The 14,530-nt window shown below is 36.1% G+C and overlaps 1 protein-coding gene across 3 annotated transcripts in view; it reads left to right on the forward strand.

The window, feature by feature from the left end:
- ATRNL1 (attractin like 1) overlaps positions 1-14,530 on the forward strand; it is an 809,337-nt gene that overhangs the window by 48,247 nt on the left and 746,560 nt on the right. For all 3 annotated transcript variants that reach the window (XM_069567614.1, XM_069567615.1, XM_069567616.1), the window contains exons 4-5: positions 2,443-2,571; positions 3,923-4,131. In XM_069567614.1, the coding sequence (XP_069423715.1) occupies positions 2,443-2,571; positions 3,923-4,131 (338 nt within the window). The remainder of the gene's footprint in view (positions 1-2,442; positions 2,572-3,922; positions 4,132-14,530) is intronic.

The raw sequence follows: 14,530 nt of genomic DNA on the forward strand, positions 1-14,530 counted from the left end.
CTTTATCCATTCATTTCTTGGTAGACACTTAGGTTGCCTCCATATCTTGACTTTGAAATATTGCTGCTGAGAACATTGGAATACATATATCTTTTTGGATTAGTGTTTTAATTTTCTTTAGATATAGCCCAGAGTAGAATTGCTGGGTCATACAGTGTTCTGTTTTTAATTTTTTGAGAAACTTTTATACTGTTTTCCGTAGTGGCTGCATCAGTTTACATTCCCATGAAGAGTACAAGAGAGTTCCCTTTTCTTCACACCCTCCCTAACATTTATTACGTCGTCTTTTTTGATGATAGCCATTCTTACAGGTGTGAGGTGATGTTTCATTCTGGTTTTGATTTGCGTTTCGCTAATGATTAGGAATGTTTAGCATCTTTTCATGTGCCTGTTGTACATCTGTATGTCTTCTTTGGAAAAATGTCTGTGCATGTCTTCGCATAGACACATTTTATTAATCAGATAAAAAAACTTATTTTTTAATTTGATGTTGAGTTCTATGAGCTCTTTCTATATTTTGGACACTAACCCCTTATGAGACATCATTTGTAAATATCTTCTCCCTTTTAGTAGGTTGTCTTTTTGTTTTGCAGCTGGTTTCCTTTGCTGTACAAAAACTTTTAAGTTTGATTGGGTCCAATTTGTTTATTTTTGCTTTTGTCTCCCTTTCTTGAGGGGGCAGATCCCCCAAATAATCCTACAACTATGTCAAAGGGTATCCTGCCTAAGTTTTCTCCCAGGAGTAGTATGGTTTCTGGTCTTATATTTAAGTCTTTAATCCATTTTGAGTTTATTTTTGTATATGGTTTGAGGGCATGTTCTAATCTCATTGTTTTGCATGTAACCATCCAGTTTTCCCAGCAGTACTTGTTGAAGAGACCAGCTTTTCTCCATTGTATATTCTTGCCTCCTTTGTCATTGATTAATTGACCATAAAGTGTGTGGGTTTATTTCTGAGCTTTCTATTCTGTTCCATTGATCTTTTTGTCTCTTTTTATGCTAAAACTATGCTGTTTTGATTCCTGTATCTTTGTATTATAGCCAGAAGTCATGGAGCAGGATACCTCCAGCTTTGTTCTTTTTTTTTTTTTAATCAAGATTGCTTTGGCTATTCAAGATCTTTTGTGGTTTCATACAAATTTTAGGATTATTTGTTCTAGTTCCATGAACAATGTCATGGGTGTTTTGCTAAGAATGCCATTGACTCTGTAGAGCTTTGTGTTCAGTTCAGTCCATTCATTTAGTCATGTCTGACTCTTTGTGACCCCATGGACTGCAGCATGCAAGGCTTCCCCGTGCATCACCAACTCCTGGAGTTTACTCAAACTCATGTCCATTGAGTCAGTGATGCCATCAAACCATCTCATCTTCTGTCATCCCCTTCTTCTCCTGCCTTCAATCTTTCCCAGCATCAGGGTCTTTTTCAATGAGTCTGTTCTTTGCATCAGGTGGCCAAAGTATTGGAGTTTCAGCTTCAGCATCGGTCCTTCCAATGAATATTCAGGACTGATTTCCTTTAGGATGGACTGGTTGGCTCTTCTTGAAGTCCAAGGGACTCTCAAGAGTCTTCTCCAGCACTATAATTCAAAAGCATCAATTCTTCAGTGCCCAGTTTTCTTTATGGTCCAACTCTCACATCCATACATGGCTACTGAAAAAACCATAGATTTGACTAGACTGACCTTTGTTGGCAAAGTAATGTCTCTGCTTTTTAATATGCTATCTAGGTTTGTCATAGCTTTTCTTCCAAGGAGCAAGCGCCTTTTAACTTCATGGCTGCAGTCACCGTCTGCAGTGATTTTGGAGCCCAAGAAAATAAAGGTAGTATTGCTTTGGGTAGTATGGACATTTTAACCATATTAGTTCTTCCCAGGTGGCTCAGTGGTGAAGAATCTGCCTTGCAGTGCAGTAGACGCAGATTGATAATCTGGATCGGAAAGATCCCCTGGAGAAGGAAATGGCAACCTGCTCTAGTATTCTTGCCTGGGAAATCCCATGGACAGGGGGCCTGGCGGGCTACAGTCCACGGGGTTCCAAAGAGTCAGACACGACTTAGCAGCTTAGCAACAACAGTTTTTTCCCAAGGTATCTTTAAATGAAGGTTTACATATAACTTAAGTAAAAGAGCACCCTATGGTCTTATGAGAGAATGGACGACAGGGCAAAGGGGAGAAATGGGACATTACCGTCTAGTGTTGAGAAGAGAGAAAGGAGTATGGTAGCCTGAGAGTAGATGTTAATCTGTCAGCAGCAGCAGTAGAGCTCACTGGTGAGAAATGATTTTAGATTTTTTAGATTTATTCTTTTAGATTTATTCTTCTTGTTGCCCATTGTAATATACAATAGATAGTGATTGTGAAAAGAATATTTTGAATAAGTCTTACGTGATTAACAGTCATACGTACATTAATATACACAATGTTCAACTTTGCTCTCTTACAGTGGTTTGATAGTTCCTGAAATACGGGGAAATGAAACTGTGCCTGAAGTCGTTACAACATCTGGCTATGCACTGTTACATTTTTTTAGTGATGCTGCATATAATTTAACTGGTTTCAACATTTTTTACTCGTAGGTGTTTTTTTTTTAAATTTATATTGTAATAATGATTCTTATAATTTGACATAAAAGAGTTCATTGTTTGTTTGTATAAATGTCTTGTGTACCAGGAGTCGGCTAGGGTGTTAAATTCCAAAATATACAGCATCTCTTCCTAAGTTACATAAGATTTTTAATAATATGATCCCCCACATCCTGTCTAAGCTTCTATTAGGATAATTTGTAAGCCTCAGGGCACCATGGTAACAAGTTAGGTTTGGTTGAGAATTAATTACAAAATTAAAAATCAATGGGAAATGATTAAAGAAGCACACACTGAGTGTAACTTTAAGTCCCAAATGCTCAGGATTGCAGAGAGCTGTCATCTGCCCCTCTGTGCTCCATGGTATTTTATGAAGAGAGCTACATTTTCATAGTCCTTCTTATTGCAGAAACTGTGCTGAATGCCATATATACAATAAGATTCTTTAATTCTCTTCATGTCAGTTCTGTCAAGTGAGTATTTTCCCCATTTTGCACATGAGAAAATTGAGGCTTAGGAGATAAGGTAAGTGGCTATATACCACTGTCTCTTTAAAATTAGAAAAATAATATTTCTTGTGTGTCTCTTATATCTAACTCTCCATGCAAATTTTTATAGAAGTCCAAGGGTGAAGTGAATTAGCCAGAGATTCTTTTCATTGTTTTCATTAGGAATGACCACAGAAGAATTTGATACATTTGTTTGTTTGTTTGTTTTCTTCAGTAATGTAGAAAATGATAACTGAGGATTTTTCATGAGGAGTAAGACATCCTAAATATCCTTGAATCAGCAATTTATTATAGAATTTATTTATATCAAGCATGTACACACGGGAGAATAAATATATAGTAAAATATAATCAGTTAGGGAGCCTTAAAATAAAGTCTGATAAACACCTTTTAACTTCCACAGCAGTGTTTAGGTGATAGCATGCTATTTAAGTATCTTGTAACCAGTTTATGTCTTGCCTTCTCTTACTGTTTCACATATTCATGACCTTATTTTTTTTTCCTATAAAGTGTACTCATACCCTGTAAAACATTTGAGTACTTGAATATTTACCAAACATTGTGCTTGGAACTGTCTAGATCCTGCAGATGTTGAGTGTGTAGTCTTGTTAGCAGAGTAAACTCATTGAATGAACTGAGGCCAGTTGAAGATACATGTACCTTAATTGCCTTAGGGGTAAAAAGGTACAGAGTAAAGAATTGAAGTCACATTGTAAAACGTGTTAAATGAAACACACGGACACACATAACATTTGTAAATTTAAGAAAATACCAGCCCAGATTATTTTTCTCATCATCTTGAATTTGAATATATATGAATTATATTTTACAGAATCAATTCTTGCCCTAACAATTGCTCTGGTCACGGGAAGTGTACAACTAGTGTCTCTGTTTCAAGTCAAGCATATTGTGAATGTGATAAATACTGGAAGGGTGAAGCTTGTGATATCCCCTACTGTAAAGCCAATTGCGGCAGTCCAGATCACGGTTACTGTGACCTAACAGGAGAAAAGCTGTGTGTCTGCAACGATAGTTGGCAAGGTAAGTGGCTTTTTGAACATATAGTCACATAGCTAATATATTAATACAAACAATATCTACACTCATTTGCTGTAGTTTGCACACCCAAATCTCATGGATTTATTTTTAGAATTTCAGTAATCGTCAGCGTCTTAATAATTTGCTTCTTCATAAGGCTTCCCTGGTGACTCAGATGGTAAAGAATCTACCTGCAATGCAGGAGACCCAGGTTCTATCCCTGGGTGGGGAAGATCTCTTGGCGAAGGGAATGGTTATCCACTCCAGTATTCTTGCCTGGGAAGTCTCATGGACAGAGGAGCCTGGTGGTCTGTAGTCTCTGGGATCGTAAAGAGTTGGACGTGATTGAACAGCTTTCACTTTTTTCACAAAATCAGTAAAGATTTTGTCTACATGCTACTATGAGAATCAAGTAAAGTTATAAATGAAACTCTTTAAATTGTAGATGTATGATTATTGATTTTCTTTAATTTTTTGATGAGTTCCCAAAGATTTGGTGGCTTGGCTAAAATTAACACCTGGTACATCAAAACTTGATTTATAATGGGTAACATAAATAGCATATTGCAAAAGTAGATGCTTGTCTTGGAAGGTACTGGACTGTATTAAACTTCTTTCTTAGTAAAGACTGACCTCTTGTGGCTATTTTTAAAAGAACATAGAATATTTTAAAAAGTTTTTCAGTTGCTTGTGGCAAAAGCAGTAAGAATTAGGGAAGAATTTCTAAATAATTTTTATCAACATGTATTATTAAAGGTTAAATTTAGAGTATATTGATAAGTTTTAGCTTTAAGTATTTGGGTATAAAGTCATAAATCTTTATATAGGGCTGGCCTGTATAAAATATATTTATATATTGGGCTGGCCAAAGCATTCATTTGGGTTTTTCCCTTGCAATGTTACAGAAAAATCCCAGCGAACTCTTTGGCCAACTACAGTACTTACCTACCAAGAGCTTTGTGCAACTTGTATTGACACATTGAGAATCCTGTGTATTAATCCTGTTGATGGGGGAACTTTGACTCAAGAAATACGTAATCTAAAGTTACATGACCATGTGTAGCAGTAGTAGCAGTGTTCCTATCAGACCCAGGTAAAAACCAAAGAGAGTGTGCTCCTCATATTTAACTTTCCTCAGACAAATTAAACAAATGTGGCCGAGTGTGCTGAGTAGTTATTTGGAGCAATTATTTTAGGCTTTCCATAAATTATGCCCATCTTTAACTCATGTTATTTCATTAAAAAATCAGTTACTCCAACCATATGAAATATCAGTGATTACTGAGTTGCATTTGATTCCCTATTATGATTATGACAGATACAAGTTTCTCAGTCTTTTTAATTATAGAGGCATGTATTTTGTTGAGTGGCTATTTTAATAATTCATGGCCTTTCTTCCCTTAAAAGTGCCTTGAGGTATCTTTTTTTTTTTTCCATTTCAGTCTTGAATCTAAAATAATGTCCTTTTCTCTGCAGAGACTAGTAAGTACATCAAGAATATGCTTAAGCTAAGGCCTGAGAAATAGAAGTATAGCTTATATGCAAGGTTTTTTTCTAACTTCTCTTCATCTGCTATTAGTCCCCAGCTCATCTCAACAGTCTTAAAAGCAAATGAGAAATATATTTGTAAAATATCCCCTATGAACATCTCTATCCTTTCTTTGTTCTTTTCTTCCATCTTTAAAATACTTTATTTTCTGGGTGTTTTGTAATATGTATGTGGTTGAAAATGTTACCTGTTGTTTTTCTGGCTCTGTTTATTGGCATTTCACATTTTATTATTCTTGTCAGGAGGGCCTGAAATCATAAAAATTCTTGACTCTTAAATGTCTTAAAGAAAGTGGAAATGGGGGAACAAATACTGGGTATGTTTACTTTTAAAGCAAAGTGATAATATGAAATTTATATATATATGTATGTATTAACGCATACGCATGAATACGTGTACACATACATTTTAAAAATGAGGATAATGTGAAAGTGCTTTATAAATTATAAAATATTACATAGAAGCCAGACATTTGCATATCGTTACTGCTTCTTAGTAATTAATTTATCTCTGATGAATATTTTATGGGTAGTGTTTGGTGAAATGGATATTGTGCTTCTTTCAAGACAGATGATGTATAGTCTGGTTTCTTTGAGCCTCAGATCTGATCCCTAATTTTGTATTTAAGGAAGCAGAGCTTCGAGTAGCTATGTGTTCGCCCCTGCCCCTGCCCCCAATCAACTCCCTAATCAGAGTGGCTCAAGGTTTCTCTCTTACATAACTTTAAAAAATCAGAACCTCTGGAAGTCTTTGGTTTGACTGTAGGCAACAGATACAGTTCTGGCTTCCCTGAGCAGAAAAGGCAGTTATTGGGGTATAGGTCAGGGGCCTCTGCCTCCCAGGATTTGTTCTTGCCTTCTTTTTGGTGATAGAATTCACTGAGTTTGTAGCTCTCAAGCACATGGTCTTCAGCTGCATACCATATTCCTCAGCCTTCTTTGCATCTAGCATGGTTATTATACTGTGTTAGGTCAGTAGGATATGAGTAGAAATGCTGTGTGGGAATTTTACGTCACTGAGATCTTTAACGATGGCTGGTAAATGGCAGTAACTGTGGTAACTGGTAGCACTTGCATATTTGCCTGTAGAATGTGTTTTATGAGAAAAGAATTAACTTTCAGCTTATTTAAGCAACTTACTTTTGGTTGTTTTAACCTGTACTCTGACTAATACAAAAGGACATTGGGTAGCTCACAAAGGAGATGGGAAGGCTGTAAAAACCTTGGTTGCAAAGGGGTAGGTGTAACAGAAGGCAAGTGGGTTGGTTCCCACCACAGAAAAGTTTGATTAGGATATTCCTGTCGCTGCCACTGAATCCCAGGGTACCACCGTTATGTCCTTAGTGTGGATGCGGCATGCTGCAGGCTTGGGTAGAGAAGTTCTAAACTCTCCCCACATCTTTGTTATCACTTATGAAGATTTGAGGGCCTGCTCAGTAATATCTACTTGACTAAATTTAGGTCTTACCCCTACCTTCTGAATTGTGTGGGAATAGATTTTGTTTCTGAACAAAATCCACACAGTTAGAGATTTTCCTAAATGAGGCAGGGGGTTCAGATGATTAGAATCTACTAAATAAAGAAAAAATACAAATAAAATATTTTAAAGTATAGATTGTTGCCATAATTGACGAGGAATGTGTTGAACAGTTGTCTCGTGTCTGCTCAGAAAAACTTTGCGATGCGGAATAGATGGTAGTAGTCGACAGGTAGAAAAGACAAACCAGCAGGCTTCAGGGTACAATTCTTAATTTATTACCACAAAACGTTCCCTCTCCCCAATTCTATGAAGTTGGAAACAGATTACCAGGTTTTGTATAAAAGATCATTACTTGGACATTGAAAAGTTGTCCCCGGTCCTTTCCTATTCCAGAATATCCTGTTCAATTCTGTCATTTAGTCCTAATTCTTTATGAATATTCAGTATTCCTTTTCAGTCCAGGTCAGTCATAGTTCTCAGGTAAGGATTGAAGTTGGATGTTTGCAGCCTTTTCGATTATTGATTAAAAGATAGCATCTTAATGTATAAGTCAGGTAATTTGATAGTTTTCTGTAGTGTTTCTGATTCTTTAAAGTTACACTTTGTTTGGATTTATTTCAGCTCCTTGCATGTTCTTTGTCCCTAACTATTTCAAGACCTTTCTTATTTCTGCACTTCCTCCTTCACACCCTCGACATTCTCGGGTCAGATACTCCTGTTAGATGCTTTCATAGCACTGAATCCTTTAAATTCGTAGCATCTACTGCAGTCATGTTTGTGTGATTCTTTGATTATCTTTCCTACTGGAATGTAAACTCCATGAAGTTAAGAATAATTATGTTTTGATCATCTTTATATCCTCAGCATCTTCTCTAGTGCCTGTTGTATAGTAGGCACTCAAATTGTTTTCTTTTTTTTTCTCAAATGAATGAATTAAAAATGTTTAGTTTGCCTGTTTAGTGCTATGTGGACGTTCAAATACAGATGTTTCAGTAGACTAGTACTCCAATAAATTATGAAATTTACTTGATAAATAAAACATAATTTTAAATATTGAGGTGAACATTTGAATTTGAACTGTCTGGTCAGGTACTTTCTGTCCTTTGGTTTTAGATTTTAGTATTTGCCATTGGGTGGCAGTGTTGACTACCAAAGCATGCACTTAAGACTCCATGGCATTTTTCAAGTTGTAAAAACTTGATGATTTTGTTTGTTTTAGAAAAATAGGAAATCTTTTATCTCAGATCCATGAATATTTTATCGTAAATTATTTTTTTAAGGGTAGGTCATGTAACGTATTAGGACATAGTTACTTTAGGATAGTGTGTGTAAGTACACAGCATAACTTACTTACATTTTCCTTTAGAAGTTTAATAAAGGGAGGAAGAAAAGAGACATTTAAACTACACTAAAATTGACTTTAAGATTTTTTGACCTTGTAAGATAGAGTTGTCATCAACTGATATGAGGGAGACTTTAAGAGGAAGATCAGTTTGGATTTGGTATGTTATGTTTGAGATATCTTTTAGAGGTTTTAGAGGAGATGTTGAAAAGGCAATTGGACTTTAGTAGAGAGAGGTCTATACTGTTTGGGGCTGACTGGCTTAAAAACATTAAATTGGAAATAGTTGATACCGAAAACCATGAGTTCAGCTGAGATCATGAAGGAAGGGAGTACAGAGAGAGAATGGAACAAAGGCCTGAGTTGTGGGCTACAACAAAATTCATAGACTGTTCTGTGCTGGACAGAGGTTCCTTGCTTATAGAAACTTACCTAATGTAGAAAAACTTAAAACTGCTTATTTTATTGCTTCTGGCTGAGACAGGTAGGATAGGCAGATCCTGTCCCCAGTCCCATCGCACTGTATTTATCATTTTCAGAACCAGTCTGTCAAGCTTTGTTTCAGGCCTTTCACAACACAAAAACAGTAATTGGAGAGCACTGATCTTTGCTAAAAGAAGGACAGTTCCTTTTCATACTGTAATAGCATCATTGACCTAAACTGGGAGAACCATGTATTCTTGGAACAGACCTACTGTAGTGATTACCGCTCACACAATTCATTGTTTTATAACATTCAGATATTGTCAGAACAGCTGTGGACATTTAAACTGCACTAAAATTGATAACTGTCCTTTGGAGATTGGTTTTATGGGCCTTGAAAATGTTTAGAATACTTTGGATACAGAACCCAAATCAGATTTTTCTAACGATGTTAGAAGATAGGACGCTTGTAGCAGTGTTATCTCATTTTGCCTTTTATTGTAGAGAATTTCAGATGCAGTGCACATATTAGATCACAGGACCATTTCTGGAGTGATTACAGTAAGTTACGTGTACTGCTCTTCACATCTCCATTCTCAGCATATTTTTTCCTTTCCTATTAGCAATTCAATTTCTTTTTGGGCAATTGCCTTTCAGTCATTGCGAGTAATCTTGATGCAATGATAAATCCATATACCTACCTATTTTAAGTGTAACTTTTCAGCCTCTTTTAAAATTCTTTGAATTTCCCCATATTTTTTCAACAAATTCCCATTTTCCCTTAATTTCCCCAAAACGAGTTTCTGTGGCTTACAATCAAAGAAATCTGATATGTAACACTAGAGATACTATTAGAAGACAATTTGTATTTTCTGTTACTAGATTTATTTAAAATACCAAAAGTTCAGTATAGAGTTATTTATATAAATGCAGGTTAATGAATTGTGTTGATATAGGTCAAAGTTAGCAATGTTTATTTAATATTTCCTGTTGAGAAACTACAAAAAGAAAATAAATAAAAAATTTGTCCTTAATATGTTTCACCTTTGTAGTAAGATAAGTATTTTTTTCATGATGTCATAGATTAAATTTGAATTAAATATATGAGCCAAAACTGTATCAAAAAGAAGTCTAAAACTCTGGAGCATGATTTTTTTCCCGCTAAACTCCTATTTGACTGGGTTACTTTTCAGTTTTTTTTTCCTGCTTTAAAATGATATAAAGGAACTCTATTCAGACTAATTCTTTTTTTTTTTCTTAGAAATCGAAGCATGCTGTTAAAATGCCAGTCAGTTGTTAGGAGAGATAAAATTTTACTGCTTGCTTTTCCAGCCTGCATCTTTGTATATAGCACTTACAGTTTTTCTAGTAATCAGCAGTTAGTGTATAAATCTATTCATAAAGTTAGGGGACCTTCCAGGAACTGCTGTTTCACTCAGTTGAAGACTTTAAATTTATATCATTCTTTATGGAAGAAAAAGTATTTTATAAGATTTGTCTAATTTTATTTGTCTAAATAAAATTTTTGTACTGATTTCCATTATCATTATCAGAGATAGATTCCCTTAGAAAAACTTTTCCAGGGTAAAAGAGAAGGAAGGAAGAATGTAATTCAGTAATTCTGGAATTGCTTTGGAAAAACTTTCAAAACTTTGTAGTACTTTATTCTGGGTTTTGTCGTTTGCAATTATTTCTTAATTGGATTTACCTGTGATTATAGAAATGTTTTCATTGTAATTTTACTGTTTTCTTTTGGCATGTATATTTATAATACCTAATAATGCTAGGCTTCATTAGCATATTTTGCCTGTAGACTTAATTATACTTAGTTTCCTTGTAAACTGAAATGAGAGAAAAAACTTCGTAATAGTAATATGTTTACTATTATGAAGCTTTCATAGTAATATTCAATATTAAGTACAGTTTCATTCAGTCTTTATTTACACAGGATTCTATGTTCTTTAGGTATAATCTCCATGATTAAAATGAAGTTTAGAAAAGTTAAATAATTTTTCCAAGATTTCATGGCTAATAAGTGGGAAAGCAAGGTTTGACTTCATTTTAATCTTTTGTGATCCTAAGGACATTTTCATTCTTCTATTCAATAAGTGAATACTGAGGCCAGTCATGTAGGAGTCGTAGGCCATCTTCAGGATTTTTATTTTTAGTGTGATAGCAAATCATTGAAAGATTTTGAGGGAATTGATAAGAGTAGATTTATATTTTTAATCATTCTGGTTGCATTGTGGAGAGTTGACTGTGATAGGTAGAGAAGAAGAATAGAAATAAGACCACCAGTGTGGAGACTGTTTCAGTAATCGGGGTGAGATGGATGGTGGCTTGGATAAGTATGGTAGTTGTAAAGGAAAGGATCTGTGTGAAGAGACTGGTAGAGTTGATCGAATTTAAAAATGTTTATAATTGGTAAAGTACAGACACTGAGACACCAACCAATCAACAGGATCCTGGATAAGCCATGCTATGTCAGGCATTACCCCTTTAGTTGTCTTTTGTGAAGAGTCTGGATTATTGCAGAGGGGCCAGGGAACTTGGAAGGGGAATACCTGGTAACCTGCAGCATCTACTTAATCAGTGAAGTATTTCCATATTTTGACAGTTGGAAAGGCTGTGTTCCTACATACCTAATGAATGTCAGTCCAGGATTTGTTGGATATGGATATGGGAGAAAAAGAGAACTCAGTAGCTCTAAGATCTTTGTCCTGAACAACTGGGTGAATGGGAGTACTGTTTACTGAGACGGTAAACACAGGTGAAGGAACAGATTTGGGAGGGAGGCATCAAGATTTTAGGTTTGGACATATTAAGTTTGAGATGATTATGAGACATCCCAGTGGAAATGTCATGTCAGTTCAGTTCAGCTCAGTCATTCATTTGTGTCTGACTCTGCGACCCCATGGACTGCCGCACGCCAGGCTTTCCTGTCCATCACCAACTCCCAGAGCCTACTCAAACTCATGTCCATTGCATCAGTGATGCCATCCAACCATCTCATCCTCAGTCATCCCCTTTCTCCTCCTGCCTTCAATCTTTCCCAGCATCAGGGGTTTTTTCCAGTAAGTCAGTTCTTTGCATCAGGTGGCCAAAGTATTGGAGTTTCAGCTTTAGCATCAGTCCTTCTAATGAATATTCAGGACTGATTTCCTTTAGGATGGACTGGTTGGATCTCCTTGTAGTTTAAGGGGACTCTCAAGAGTCTTCTCCAACACCCCAGTTCAATAGCATCAGTTCTTTGGTGCTCAGCTTTCTTTATAGTCCAACTCTCACATCCATTCTTGACTACTGGAAAAACCTTAGCTTTGACTAGACTGGCCTTTGTTGGTAAAGTAATGTCTCTGCTTTTTAATATGCTGTCTCGGTTGGTCATAGCTTTTCTTCCAAGAAGCAAGCGTCTTTTAATTTCATGGCTGTAGTCACCATCTGCAGTGATTTTGGAGCCCCCAAAATAAAGTCTGTCACTGTTTCCATTGTTTCCCCATCGGTTTGCCATGAAGTGATGGGACTCGATGTCATGATCTTAGTTTTCTGAATGTTGAATTTTAAGCCAACGTTTTCCCTCTCCTCTTTCACTTTCATCAAGAGGCTGTTTAGTTCTTCGCTTTCTGCCATAAGGGTGGTATCATCTGCATATCCGAGGTTATTAATATTTCTCCCAGCAATCTTGATTCCAGCTTGTGCTTCATCCAGCCTGGCATTTCGCATGATGTACTCTGCATATAAGTTAAATAAGCAGGGTGACACTATATATAGGTAGTTTAATTTTGCATCTAGAATTCAAGAGAGATTGTAAGGATGGAGATATAACTTTGAGAGGGATCAGAGTATAATTCTACTTGGGGTTATAGAGTAGCCTCAAAAATGTGTCTCTCAGCAGCCTGTCACTAGTGCCAAAAGTTACATCATTAGAAATTCATTTGTGCTCTTTGGATTAACCCGTGGAAAAGGTAGCATATTAAATATTTATGAAAACACACTGTAACTTGAACTAGTTTAGTACATCTTTTTCAAGAGAGCTGTAATCTACTTACCTTGACGAGATTCCCATATTAATTGATGAAAGTTATACAGGGAGAATTATGCAGAGATAGTCCATAAGTGTCCAGATAATAAAGTGGTAGATTTTCCATGGATATATTTTTATGAAATGGGAGTCTTGGATGGCCTTAAATGATATTTAATGGGTGGGGGAGCCTTTGTGTGTATAATGCATTCTTTATAGTTATTTGTGTTTTAAACTAATATTCAGTACATAAATTTACCCTTTTAATCATTTTAGTTGTAGAGTACAGAAAACTACAAATTAAGATATCTAATTTTCCTTAAAATTTTAAGTCATATTCATACATCTTTCATTCTGTATATAATCATATTAATTTAGAGTAAAATAATGACAATCTGTAGAGTTTGGCTGTTGACCATTCCTTCTAATTACTGCTAGAAGTTACAGAAAATACAGTAGTAACAAAGGCAGGAAAAAGTTGCTGTTTTGCATAGAAAAGTAGATATTCCAGATTGCACAGTAAAAATTTTTAAAATCTCTAAAGTCCAATTTCTTGTACTAAATAACAATATTTATCTTAAGTAAGTTAAATCAAAAATTTTAGTTATTAGCATTAGTTTCTTATAGTTGATGTAACAAATTACCACAAACTTGCTGTCTTAACGGGGGCTTCCCTGATAGCTCAGTTGGTAAAGAATTCACTTGCAATGCAGGAGACCCCGGCTCGATTCCTGGGTCGGGAAGATCCCCTGGAGAAGGGATTGGCTACCCACTCCAGTGTTTTTGGGCTTCCCTTGTGGCTCAGCTGGTAAAGAATCTGCCTGCAATGCGGGAGATCTGGGTTTGATCCCTGGGTTGGGAAAATACCCTGGAGAAGGGAAAGGCTACCCACTCCAGTATTCTGGCCTGGAGAATTCCATGGACAATCCATGGAGTCACCAAGAGTTGGACATGACTGAGGAACTTTCACTTTCACTTTGGTGTCTTAACATATATTTATTAATCTCTTAACATCTTGGAGGTGAGAGGTCTGAATCGGTTTTACCGAGCCAACATCAAGGTGTTGGCAGGGCCACACTCCTTCTGGAGGCTCTTAAGAAAGAATCTGCATCCTTGACTTTTGTAGCAATAGAGTTGCAATGCCTGCTTTCCTTGGCTTTTTCCCCTTCTTCCATCTCCAAAGCATGGAGCACAGCATCTTGCTTCAGTGGTCCTGTTGATTTCTCCTTCTGTAGTCAAATCTCTCTTAGAAAGGCATGTATGATTACATGAAGAGCCCACTTGGTTCATCCAAGATAACTCCCCAGCTCAAGATCTTTAACTTAATTATGTTTACAGAGTCCCTTTTGCCAGATAAGGTAAGAGTCATAGATTCTAGTGATTAGAACCTGCTTTATCTTTGGGGCTCATTATTTAGCCTACCAGAAGCTTGCTCTGAACTATTTTTTTTAGTGTGAACTTCATACATGATTATTGATTTAAATATCTTAAGAAGTTTGCATGCCATTATTCTCTATCAACCTCTGCCAGGCAAAACTATGTATTATTTGACTGTTTCCAACTCTGTGCCTTTAGGCAGCAGACTTGTTTT

The sequence above is a fragment of the Ovis canadensis genome, chromosome 22, assembly GCF_042477335.2.
Source record: "Ovis canadensis isolate MfBH-ARS-UI-01 breed Bighorn chromosome 22, ARS-UI_OviCan_v2, whole genome shotgun sequence".
Lineage (NCBI taxonomy): Eukaryota > Metazoa > Chordata > Mammalia > Artiodactyla > Bovidae > Ovis > Ovis canadensis.